Raw genomic sequence first — 13,008 nt, forward strand, 5'->3', positions numbered from 1 at the left:
AAGAAAAAACAGCCTTTAGTTTGATTCCCAAGCTGCTTAAATTCTTATTCAGTCATGTTTACTGTTTGATTTTAGCTCTCCGCTGATATAGGTCATACACAACATGCTGTGTTATCATTACAATCTATTATTTACCACTGCATTTTTTTTATATTTGCACTTGGGAATTCAGATCATATCAGACTCTATTTATCCCGAGTACAATGTTTGCCTGTATTTTATCCTTTTGGATTTCATTGTTGGTGTATTGTGGGTAGAAATGTAAATTGTCTTGCTCCTTTATTCCACCAGGGAGGGAATTGCTTCAACTTTTCAATATATTTTATCTTCCCTCAGACAGGCAAGGTCTTCTCATCTGAACTCTTCCTCCCTGTGATTACTCTCATTTTATGGCTTTTCTATTGCCCATCTTTATCGCTGTGTGTGGGGCAGAGGAGGATATCTTACCCATGACTCGTGCATTTACCCTCCAAATGCCAGAGAGATTCCTATGATTGCTACCCCTACCTGTGACATCTGAGTGAATTTCCTGACACGGCAGCCACCTGCTCCTTCCTGCCGAACAAGAACATTCCCACATGGCTGCCAGTCCTGCCAATTCTCCTCGTCGCTCCCCAAATCCTTCAGTAACGTTTACGGTGTATATAGCTATTTTCTCCTAACTTGTTGGCCACATAGTGCAGTTTTCAGGTCCAGTATTTTGTTTCCTATCCATGCTGCTGTTTGCTGTGGGTAGTACTCACATGTAAATGAGCCCGAAGACATGAAATCTATGTAAGGGAGAGGAACAAACTAGAACATTTACAATTTGCTAATATTACGATGCATGCCAAAGACTGACATACGTCTTTAACATGCTTTGTATATTGTTAATAAATTACAGTGGAAACACACTGAAAATATGCGTAGTTAAGTATTTGCATCTAATTTATATTTGTCCTGCAAAGTAATCATTATTAGAATAATGATAATGTTCACATTTCATTCGCCCAGATAATACGGAGTTCGAAGGAAATCATGTCACCTGTAGCAGATATGCCCAAAATTTAGCTCTTTGCTGATGACATCATTTTATACTTAAAAACAGAGATCAACAATGTCCAAAGAGTACTGGATAACATTAATGAGTTCACTCAAATAGGGGGATACAAGATTAATGAAAACAAAATTGAGGTTTTTCTATCTAACAAAGGAACAGAGAATCTTCTGTATGTTTTGCATCAGCAAGCTAATTCATCCAAACCTATTAGGTACTTGGGAATTTATGTCACAAAGGATTATGGTCATTTGTTTAACCTTAATTATGTTAGGATGCTTGCAAAAATACAAGCACTTTTAGACAGATGGAGAGTTCTACCGTTGACTCTGATAGGGAGAGTCTCCTTAATCAAGATGTCAATTCTCCTGCTTTTTCTTTTTTTATTCAATAATGTACTGATAACAATAAATAGCTATTATTTCCATGAACTGGATTCCATGATACAGTGTTTTATATGGAGGAAGAAAACCCCAAGGGTAAGGCTTTCAGTTATTCAGCTGAATAGGAACCAAGGGGGCCTAGCACTCCCTCATTTTCAAGTTTATTATCAGGCCACATTGCAGGATATATATTGGCAGGACATTTGGCCATCGGAGGAATTATGGAAAACCTTATGGTCAATAGAATGATCGTAGAATCAGCAATAAGTCTCCCAGCATTCATTAAAATTATGAAACTTCCAAAAAAACTTGATATAAATATATTCATTATTTTAGTAAAAGACTAGAGATCCTAAGTAAAACATATCAAATACCATTGGGTTATATTTGTCTACAATTACAGGCATGTAAATACTTCAGTCTACACCTTCCAGAAACAGTAATAGCCCAATGGAATAGCAAAGGGTTTAAAGAGATGGGGGATTTTATTTTAAGAAATTGATACATCACGTGGGATGAGGTCACAACTAGACTCGGAGATATGGCAACTGGACTCTTTTTGAGCTTTTTTCAGATCTCCCATTTTCTTAGTGCTACGATACCCTGGGAAAATACCCAAGCACACCCAACATGGAGAGCTTCAATCAGAAGTAAAGGTACAGGTTACTGGTTGATCGATCCGTCTCGGCAATCATTACAGAATTCGGGGATCATATCTTCAGAACAACACAATGTGTAATATCTAATGAAGAGTCGAGAATTATTTCGGAAATGGGCTATAAATCTTTGAGGGCAGCAAACTATAAAAGAATGTATTTTCTTTCCAGATGGATGGCTTATTACACTCCTGAAAAGATACATAAAATGTTTCCGTCAGTTCACGATCAATGCTTCCGCTGCCATCAGGAGGGCCGGAGAAACTGGTTGCATGTTTTTTTTTATTGTCCCAAATTAACTACTTTCTGGTGGGAAGTAGAGAAGGTAATAAATCACAGCTCTAATTCTAGGATTAAGTTAGATCTAAGGCTAGCTCTGTTTGCAACTTCTGAGAAAACACATCAATTAGCAAAACATCAGCAATATTTTATAACGATAGCTTTTGCGGTAGCTCGATCATTAATACTTCAGTTATGGCAGACTCATACGATTCCTACCATGCAGAACTGGCGGAATAAAATGCTAAGAACTGAGAAATATGAGAAGGCATACTCAAAACGTGTTGGGAGTATAAAAAGGTTCACGGCTATATGGCAGTACTTTGAGGAGTAAAACGCCAGGAACAAGGAATGCTGGGAGCCATTGAAAATATTGCTTGTTAATACACTATAATAATGTATAAACTTTACAAGATGACTGAAACCTTGGGGCGATGATGATTACAATTTGGACAGAGACTTGAATCAATGTTTCACTGAATCAAGGCATATAGCAAGGTTATTGTGATATTACCAGCCCAAAAAAATGTATTGTTACGGATAAATGTTTCTTCGGTATTATTTTGTATATGTATACCTGAAATAAAAAAAAAAAATAGAAAGTTTGCATTTCATGGTGCATGTTTTTCTAAATAACACTGGCATTCATGATACGTTTATCTAATTGAAAGTCAACAAATGCTAGGTTTTACACGTAATATTTTATACATGTGTTTAGCATACCTCAGTACTGAGGATCGGAGAGGTGAAATCATTTGTGCAGGATCACAGTGTAATCAAGTGGCAAAGCTGATGAACTCTTCGGTGCCTAAAGTCAACAACTATGCCTCTTGACCATATCACTGTGTATTAATTTGAAGTCTAGAAAAAAGGTATATGATATGCAGGGCTGGGTCAGAAGCCTTAAGTTAGTCCTGGCAACAAGCAGTCACAAGCCCTGCATTTGTAGGAGACCCTGACCAGAGCGGAACCATTGACCTCTCATGGTTGGGTCATGCAAGCCCATCCTATTCTGAAAGCAGTCCACTAGCCTGCAGCCTACAGGGCAAATGCCAGAGAGGCAGAATGATTAGTCTGTCCATGATGATATAATCGTTTTCTTCTTGAAGCCTAATAGTTAAGTCATTTCTAATGATAGTGTTCTTTATGGGACGTCTCATAAATGATTAGCTCTTGGAGCGCCATGAAAATAAAATTGTAATTAAATGCAAGGCTGTTGGGCCAAACTACATTTTGGAGAGGTTTAAACAAAATGATTCAGTAACTGAGACTTAAAAGGTTGAATTTCTCAAAAATGTCAAGCTCAGGTTAAAGATCTTTCTAAAGTCCATTCCCCGGGAGCTGTTTCAATAGGAGACTTGCAATGCTCTGCCCTAAGCCTTTTCAAATTTCTAACCATTTTTCAGTTTCTTAATTTTGTTACCCTCTCAGAATTGCAGGCATTGAAACTGAATAAACATTCAAAAATAAAATATTATTTTCATCCTTAAATTTTTTTTAAATCAAAGCATGAAAAAAGTCAGCTTTCTTGAAATGCTCGTTGACAGAGGGCACTGATTAGTGAATAGAAACCTAGGGAAGAGCCTGAAAAGGTATGAGCAGACACCTTTGACTACATGAATTACTTGGCTAGACGGGTATTAACTTTGCATTCACAGTTTAATAATTTTACTTTTTATGATGTAGTTATAGTGTGGGAAAACCTAATCAAATCCATGAGTGAGTCTCTGACGGGGAGGTACTGAATAACAGGGTAAATGAAGGGAAGTTATGGAAAGCATAATTTCGTACAACAGTAGGAATTAACCTAATGCTAAGTTTGTGGCTACTGAGATGGAGCATCATTTTACGTTGGTTTGGCAAACTCCTCCTTCCATCTGTCAGAACGGGAAAGAGCCATCCCATTAGGAGCACCACTCCACATCAGCCTTAACTTCAATTATGGAAGATGGCAGCACAAATAGTTACTAAGGGTGAGCGAATGAAGAGGAAGGCCCCACATAAGTGCAGCACCCGTGGACATCAGATTCTCAACAGGAACAGCACTGCGCATGGAGTTGAGTCGTTGCACATACTCAGCAGGCTCTGAATCTGTTAGTGAGCCACCTCCACTGAGGGAGAGGAACTGTGCAGTGAGAAAGAAACCTGTAGGCTCCATTGTGAGCCAAGAAATGCACTAGGTGAATAGACAGTGATTAAAGGTCAAACGATTGGGCTTGTCATCATGCATACAATGACATATAGTCTCTCCATTGTAGAGCAAGTGTGATCTAAAGAGTTTAGACCTATGTATTTTCAGTTTATTGCTAAAGGTTTTGACTTTATTCTTATGTCAGGCCACGTGTTCACCCTCTATCTTATTACATTTGATATCACCCATGAGTCTCCATTATTTGCATGACTTGAAATATGCACTAATAGCAAAATGATAAATGATGAGACCTGCTCAGCTAACTTGTGTATCCAGGAGGTCTCAAGTTGGACTGTGGGGATCTTTGAGCAAAGAGGCAGAGCTGGTGTGGCAGTCCATTACTGTCCTCATTACTTTAATGACTGTCTATGGTAAATAAACCCAGGTTTGCATCTAAAGGGATGCTTCTGATTTAGTGAGAAATCTCTGGAATCCTAGGAATGCTTAATGCTTTCAGACTCTAGTGGTTCTAGGAGCCATACTTTAAGTATACAGTATCTTCTACAACAGCAGCAGAAGGCGGCAGTAGTGAGGATTGGGGAAAATCCATCTCCAGCAAATTAGTTTATCAATGATAATGGAACTATTTAAATAACTGTATTCTGGTCATTCAGTGACATTTGGAGATGTGTCCATTTAGCAGAGCAGATCTGCACTTGCATCTTGATTAGCAAATTGGTGCATGGGTAGAAGGAGACCACTCTGCAACTGGGGAACAAGCACTTAAAATGTACCCCCCAGCTCTTGACTTTTGTATCATGAGATCTCAAGAAGAATATTGGGCATTCTGACATTATTTTTTAACTAGTCTGCTTTAGCATTTCCTAAGAGATTACCCTGATATTTTACAACACAGTGAATTATTATCCAGGTTTCATTGTGCCTTAAGATTTGAGTTAACATGTTTAACTCTTTAATGTTCTGAACCCCAGGTTAGTCTTGAGTGCCTTGATTTTTGCGATAATCGTCTGACTGGTTTCCAACATGCTCTTAAGGGCAGGCATTAAGTGGCATCCACATTGATTCCAGTACTAATCATTACTGGAAGAAGGAGTTCTCAGACTACTGAAGTTCAAGTCTTTGCTTATAGAATGCTTTGGTACCATTAACACTTACCGGGTCAATGTCTTTGATGGTAAGCAGGACTCGACATGTCTGTGAACGTCTCCAAACAAAGCTTTTAGTGTTTGTTTAAGCACCCCAGTGGTTGCCCCATGAATATTTATTTTCTTTGCCTAATATCCTTTGGATCCACCTGCATTAATCAGAGATTATTGGTAATGGGTAGATCTGTTCTGCACATTGTAACTTTGCTCTACACTGATTTTCTATATCAACACCATGTTGTCATCCTACGTGTGTTAGACTTGCTATAAAAGCTGCAGCCTTATGTGCTTCTGCCATGCCCACATTTTCATAACATTTTTTTTACTGTTTGGCATAGCAGCCTTAGACGGTATTGAGTGGCTGCGGTCCTGTGTAGCTCTATGAGATCCATCTTGTAATTTCAAAGTATCTTGCGAGGGATGCAGGTCAAAGCTAGTGGAGGAACAGTTGAGCAACACATTCTAGTTGGAGTTACTTCTTCAGGAGAAGTGCTGTTGTTACTGCTGAATTATCTATTAATCCCTCAAATGGCAACACACTGCAGCTCCATGGCATGTAGCCATCTTTGAGATCCAAGAGTTGTCCTTCTCAATGACTTCCCACTAAATATATTCCTAAACGTAGACATCCTCGGTCTTCCTGAACTGTCCCAAACCTGCTGCTGTAAAACAGACTACATGAAGCACAGTACAAGTAAAGTTTATAATCCATGCCTACCTAATAAGGTCCTTTAAGGGGTGTCTAAATAAAAACACTCATCAAGTCAGAAAAACTAGTTAGACATCCTGGAAGTTTGATTTAAAGGGGTCAAAAAATCAAAGAGGAGGGAGGGACCGGGAGGTTAAAGGTCCAGCGTACAGTCTCCCAAAATGGTTATAAACAAATAAAGAGTACACTGTTCCTAAGGAAACCAGAACGGTCTAGGGAACCTGAGTATTCAGGAGCAAAAGCCCTCACGCATCACATTGGATGACAGGCATCATCATTGGGAATTGCTCCACGTCAGGCCGGCACTGCAATGCCTGACGTGCTCCCAGAATGGGAGCTGTCAGCCGTATTGCTAATGTGATGACTGGTGCAAGGAAGAAACAAACCACCAATCCAAAAACAGGAGAGCAAAAAAAGTAAGTTAAAATTGGCTATTCATTTCAAGCTCACATCATAAATGTAATCAGTATAGGAGAAATGAAGACCAAGGTTAAAACCACAAAGGAAAGTAAGAAATGAGTGCAATGCTCAACAACTTTCAAAACACTAAGAGGATCCCAAAATGTGTGGTACCTCTAACAACGGGTCGACATCCAGGTGGATCCGTTGACGCTTCATCAGGACCAAAAATAGCTTCTCCAATTAACATTAGGAAAAAACAAAGCAATCACTTACATTTAGTCAACTATTAAATGTCATCAAAAAGGTCGCCCATCCCCAACTAGGAGGTGTAGCTCCATAGGAAGCGCAAACCCCAGGACTGCAATGGACTAATTGTGTCCGAGGTCCTACATGAAGGACCTACCCTCCTGTTCGCGTTCCCGTCAAGTGACACATTTTGTCCGTTGCAGTCCTGGGGTTTGCGCTTCCTATGGAGCTACACCTCCTAGTTGGGGATGGGCGACCTTTTTGATGACATTTAACAGTTGACTAAATGTAAGTGATTGCTTTGTTTTATCCTAATGTTAATTGGAGAAGCTATTTTTGGTCCTGATGAAGTGTCAACGGATCCACCTGGACCAATGGATGCGAAACATGTCGACCCGTTGTTAGAGGTACCACACATTTAGGGATCCTTTTAGTGTTTTGAAAGTTGTTGAGCATTGCACTCATTTCTTACTTTCCTTTGTGTTTTTAACCTTGGTCTTCATTTCTCCTATACTGATAAAATTTATGATGTGAGCTTGAAATGAATAACCAATTTTAACTTACTTTTTTGGCTCTCCTGTTTTTGGATTGGTGTTTTTTCTTCCTTCCACCAGTCATCACATTAGCAATACGGCTGACAGCTCCCATTCTGGGAGCACGTCAGGCATTGCAGTGCCAGCCTGACGTGGAGCAATTCCCAATGATGATGCCTGTCATCCAACGTGATGCGTGAGGGATTTTGCTCCTGAATACTCAGGTTCCCTAGACCGTTCTGATTTAAAGGGGTGACAATGAAAACACCATAAATGTATAATAGAACACTCCTAGGCCGAAGTGCCAGAAGTATACGAGTCCCCTAGGCTACGAGTTGCCTGATTTCCAGCACCCAAAAATCCTTGTTATGGGAAAATAGGTCCCAGTTGTACTGGGTGTGGATCCTCACTCAATAAAACGTCTGGCAGCAGTTGCAAGGGGCCTTGGACACTGGCCTCACCCAACCCTCTGTCTCTGCCTGACTGCTCTCTGACATCCTTTGTACCCACATTGCATATTGGCCTCGGAACTACACCTGCTCAGATCTAGTGCTAAGTGGAGCAGAAACAGGCCTATGCTGGGTACACAAAAAGGGATTTCCAAGTGGATATTGACACAATGATACCTGATCCAAATGTTATTCCCCATTCCTGGCCCAATAATTTATGATAAGTTGAGATTTGATAGAAAGATACTATTCAGCACCAGAATCCAGCCCTTACAATACTTTTACATCACTGGACCTTTATTAACTAATGTATTATATGGTTAAACATAATGAGCGTATACATATATTTGAAGGTCCTATGGCAGTGTATTTTTTTTAATTTGCATTCTTTTTAACAAAGTTATTTAATTTCAACAATAGCATGATTCTTTGCTTGTCATATTTTTTCTTCATTATAAAAGCTTTTTATAAACATTGAATGTAGAGCAGATTTTAACTTGTACATTACTATAAAATAGTTAAATATTATACGTTTAAAGTGGGTACCATGCAGTGCAGTTAATATGACAGAATTTCTGGTACAGTCAATGTACATAAAAATAAATTCCTCCCAACATAGACATGTATCATAAACACATACATCTATATATGTTCCAGTTTCCCTCTCAGGTATGTAAGCAAAATTTGAGGTTGTGATACAGAAGGTTTATCCATGACCCTGCTTATATTTTCTGTTTCTGCAGCTTTGGAACAACTATTTTCACCTGGCTGTTGCTTTTCTTACGCAAGAATCTTTACAACTGGAGAACTTTTCAAGTGCTAAAAGGACGAAAATACTTAACAAGTAGGTTGTATGTCACTACCTAAACACATAATTTGCGACCAAAGCAGAAAAACATTATAATCTCACGTGGTTATTATTTTCAGATTACTTCTTTTCTTAATGTTAATGCTTTTCTCCTCAAAATCTACGTAGCTATTTAATTCTCCTAAATAATTTTATTAAACTTTCCAAACATAAAGTACCCAGTCCTCATGAACCCTTTTTGTTTGAGGGTGCAAGTAGCAGGATTTAAGAACATTTTTCTCTCATAAATTACAGTTCCGATTAAGAATTCAAAAACATTTGTATTTGCGATTTTTCGATGTTTCTTTAACGAGGCGTCAGCATCATTCATTGCAGAATCAAGAAGGAAGCCTGGGATATAAAGTTGTAGGCTTTGTGGTTGCCTCTTGGTTAGTCAAGAGGAAGGAAGTAGGCTTAGGTGCTGACCTTTTAGTATAAGATGTTCATGTTGTCGCCAGTGTGTTATTTTTATAACGGGTGGATCCTCACAATGGGCACACGGTAGTCGAGCTTTTGCTGTGTGTATTGCAGAACAAGGCTGGATCGACGTAGAGCTGTGTGTGATATGATTTTCTTCTCCTATGAACTGTTTTTCTCACAGTGAAGTCTATTTCTTTCCACACTGCCCCTTATCTGCCTTCCCTCATGTCAAAAGTATAGCTATAAAAATTGACGACTGGATGTCCTTGTAAAGTGATGGACATTGGATATGTGCTAAGGAAATTGAGAGGTTTGGGACACATTCTACAGTTTAATTAAAAGATGTACCTTCTGTTGCTAAATAAACTAGCAAAAAGTCAACACAGGAGACAAATAGAATCCCGTGGAAGCTGCAATAGGAAAACATGTCAAAACCTTTCAGTCCTCGATTCATTCACGGGATCAGTTGATCCACGCAGGCACCCACATCCATCCACCGCACGTACAACCAACGAGTTGTCTGTGCACGGACTTCTATGAATGAGCGTTTTTATGCACAAGTGCCCTTTTGTGATGGCTTAGCAATGCCTGCATATGTGTTGTGTTTGTAGATCGATTCATCTATGCTCTTTCAATGGGTGGATGTCTGTAGTTCTGCTGCTCTGCCTGCATGTTTATCTGCATGTTTTCTCTATTTATACCGTGACGTCCTGGCTATGTACTGTATCAAAGTAAAACATATTGGTTTTGTCAGAATCCGTTTTCTCTTTTTCTCTTATATTTGGAACCAAAGTCACTTCGGTGATTTTATTTTTAAAAATATCAGTCCTATGCCCGGTATTTTCCTGAGTGAGCATTGATCTAAAAGTGATAAGTGGCAGGTGGCCTTTCAGAGGCACCTTTGTTACATTTGTGGGACCCGAAGCCGATTGCCTGTCATACAGACTTAAATATTTAGCAGCTTTTGCTGCCGTGGTTATGCAAAGGGTCTGTTGTGTGTTACTACAGCACATATACAGGCCAAGAGGATGCCAGTAGAATGAATGTTCCTATTATCTACAATATATTAAAATAAATTAACTGTAAACGTTTTTATCTACTTGTGTCTGCTATTTATTGGGTCTGTGACTGTTTCCATCTGTTTCCGTTGTCTCCAAGTAAGTGTGTGTGTGTAGATATTTGTATCTTTGAAAATGCAATATAGATTTTCGTATTTACCATTATGAACGATTAATAACGTTTAAATTACAAACACAGAGCACAAGCGAGTAGGCCAATAACGTTCTGGACAGCTTGAATGTGTAATTCTTTTCTTCTGTATTTTTTGTAGAGATCAAACATAATTCATTTTTATCTTTAAGTGCTATATTTGTCACCTTTTTTTTCCACAGAACCTTCTCTTCCCACAGTGCATCAGATAGCATAGCTCCAAACATTAATAATGCCTTCTTTCTATAATGTCATGAATATTTGTTCTGATATCCAAGTTACATTACAAGTGTTTCCAGTTGAATTCCATGTGCCCGTCAACTTGTAAAACTAGACTATTGGTGAAAGGAGTGTCAGTCATGATTGTTCACATGCATTTCAGCGTAGAGCATGAGTACTCTCAAACATTTGCTCTGGGGCCAAAAGTACAGTCTTGGGCATGACCAAGGGCTGCATTGATGGTCGGCCTAGGACAAGTGGGGTCATTTGCCAGGGATGCAATACTATAATCACCCGAAGACTGGCTTCAGAGTTTCCATTTTAGGAGTCACGAGTGCATGCCTCTTTTAAGAACCTTTATTAAAAGGGACTATAAAGTGCAGCATTTTGCAAAAAAGAATGATGCGAATATGATTGCGATATAACTAATGTGGGGCGTCCTTGTTAACATTTCCAAACTAATTCATGAAAAATAGGGTATTTTGAAGTACAATTTGCCGGTCACATTGATAGAAGGTACAATGATCCAAGGTGGATAGTTCGTGTTCATTTTTAAAATGTGCAGGTGAAGATTAAGAACGCATGTATGACAAATAACTAAGGTGGTGAACCTAATTCTAGCATTTGTGTCAGATGTAATGGATGCCATTTGACAGGCATGTATTTGGGGTTTCGTTTTACAGAACTCTTGGCTCAGATTCTACAACTGCATGTGCCTGTGTCAGCTAATTATCCAGTTCAGGTTTATTGTTGCATTTGTAGTTGTGTTCTTCCCCAATATTTATACAACCTATAAGTACCAGGAAGCAAAATAAATCCCAAGACTGGACATTTACTTGACAAGTGACTCCCTGAAAGAACAACTTTCTCTGTGCTCAAGTCTTTTCTTCCCACATCTTACCAGCCAATGAGGCTACTATACAAGCACAGTGAGAAGTTCCTGCTCATTCCAAACCTGCTTCCAATAGGTCAGTAAAGTAGTTCCGTTGTCTGTTACTATCCTCAGGTAGTGCAGAAAGCATAGGGGTCTGGGCACTCTTTAGAGATAAGATATGAGATATAAGGTGCAGAAGTAAAAGGTAGCAAGAAACTGTACATAGTGTTGCCCCTTGGCTAGTATTTTACTGGCACAACTGGAATGAAAATTGAGAATAAAAGTAAGAGCTAGAATGTTTTCCCTTTGAAAATGTAAACATAAACCATGACACACAGGAAGAAAAAACACTTTGAAGTTACTTTAATGTTTTTAAGCTACTTGTGAATAATTGGGAAAGCAAATACAGTATAATTAAAGTTGGCAAGCTAGAGAACAGAGGAGATTGCACAAGCTAAAGTCCCAGCTGCAGACCCTCACACAATCTCATAATATGAACAAATGGCGAGTATTTTCTTAACAAGGACGGCAGAAGTAGCGCTGCCAGTCTGCTTAAGTGTGACATTTTTATGTTTGCATCACACAATCGTGTGACATTTTATCACAAGCATAGTCACTAATCCAAGAAGAGAAATGCCATCCACCAGCACCAGGAATTTCGTCCAGGTGGTGTAATCATTGAACTTCAGTAGAGTAATTGTCCTAATAGCAATGGGAAATATTACTGCCTTCTACTAGATCACTATTCATCTGCATACAAAATGTCCTTGAAGGTCACCTAGCACTATCACCTGCACTAATAAAACTTGTGCACATTACCACCAAACCCCAGAAACCCCTATGCCCGCATTCTTTGATGTCACTGGAGGCATTATCGTACTTCGGGGCAAACCCTATTTTGGAACTCCAAAAGATTCCAGTAACAAATACTTCTGTATATTCATGTTTAGGGAGAGCTACCAATATGAAAAGAGATATACACCTAATGGATGCATTGAAGAGGAAGTATGTGCCACTTATGTGTACAAGAAAATCATTCTTCTCACCTTTAGTTAGACCTTATATTGTTCTGTGTGAGTCTAGCTTATCTCTAACTATTGCATTATAGTCCTTGTAGTTGGGCATGTACGACAGGAAAAGTAAAACTACAAGCACCAGAAAAAGGACTCAAAAGTGTGAAGACATCTAGAGGTTGCTGCTTTGCAATACAAAGATTATAATTTAGGATCATAAATATTCATTTCACCGAAGCTTGATCTGTGAGTCAGAACCATTTTTTTTTTTTACTTAACTCTACTGGTGGAAAAAAGTGGAAAGCTTCCAAATACTTATGCTAAACTGCTCACAGGAACAACAATTGCCACTACTATTGATTTCTTTGAATATCTGGCACATATTTCTAGTGCTAAGAAAGTCAAAGCAGGAAATATATGAAAACATGACGTTCTT

The 13,008-nt window shown here is 38.9% G+C and overlaps 1 protein-coding gene across 1 annotated transcript in view; it reads left to right on the forward strand.

The window, feature by feature from the left end:
* DOCK1 (dedicator of cytokinesis 1) overlaps nucleotides 1-13,008 on the forward strand; it is a 1,072,828-nt gene that overhangs the window by 710,229 nt on the left and 349,591 nt on the right. The window contains exon 31 of the mRNA XM_069239713.1: nucleotides 8,734-8,834. Within this exon, the coding sequence (XP_069095814.1) occupies nucleotides 8,734-8,834 (101 nt within the window). The remainder of the gene's footprint in view (nucleotides 1-8,733; nucleotides 8,835-13,008) is intronic.

This window comes from Pleurodeles waltl, chromosome 6 (genome assembly GCF_031143425.1).
Source record: "Pleurodeles waltl isolate 20211129_DDA chromosome 6, aPleWal1.hap1.20221129, whole genome shotgun sequence".
Lineage (NCBI taxonomy): Eukaryota > Metazoa > Chordata > Amphibia > Caudata > Salamandridae > Pleurodeles > Pleurodeles waltl.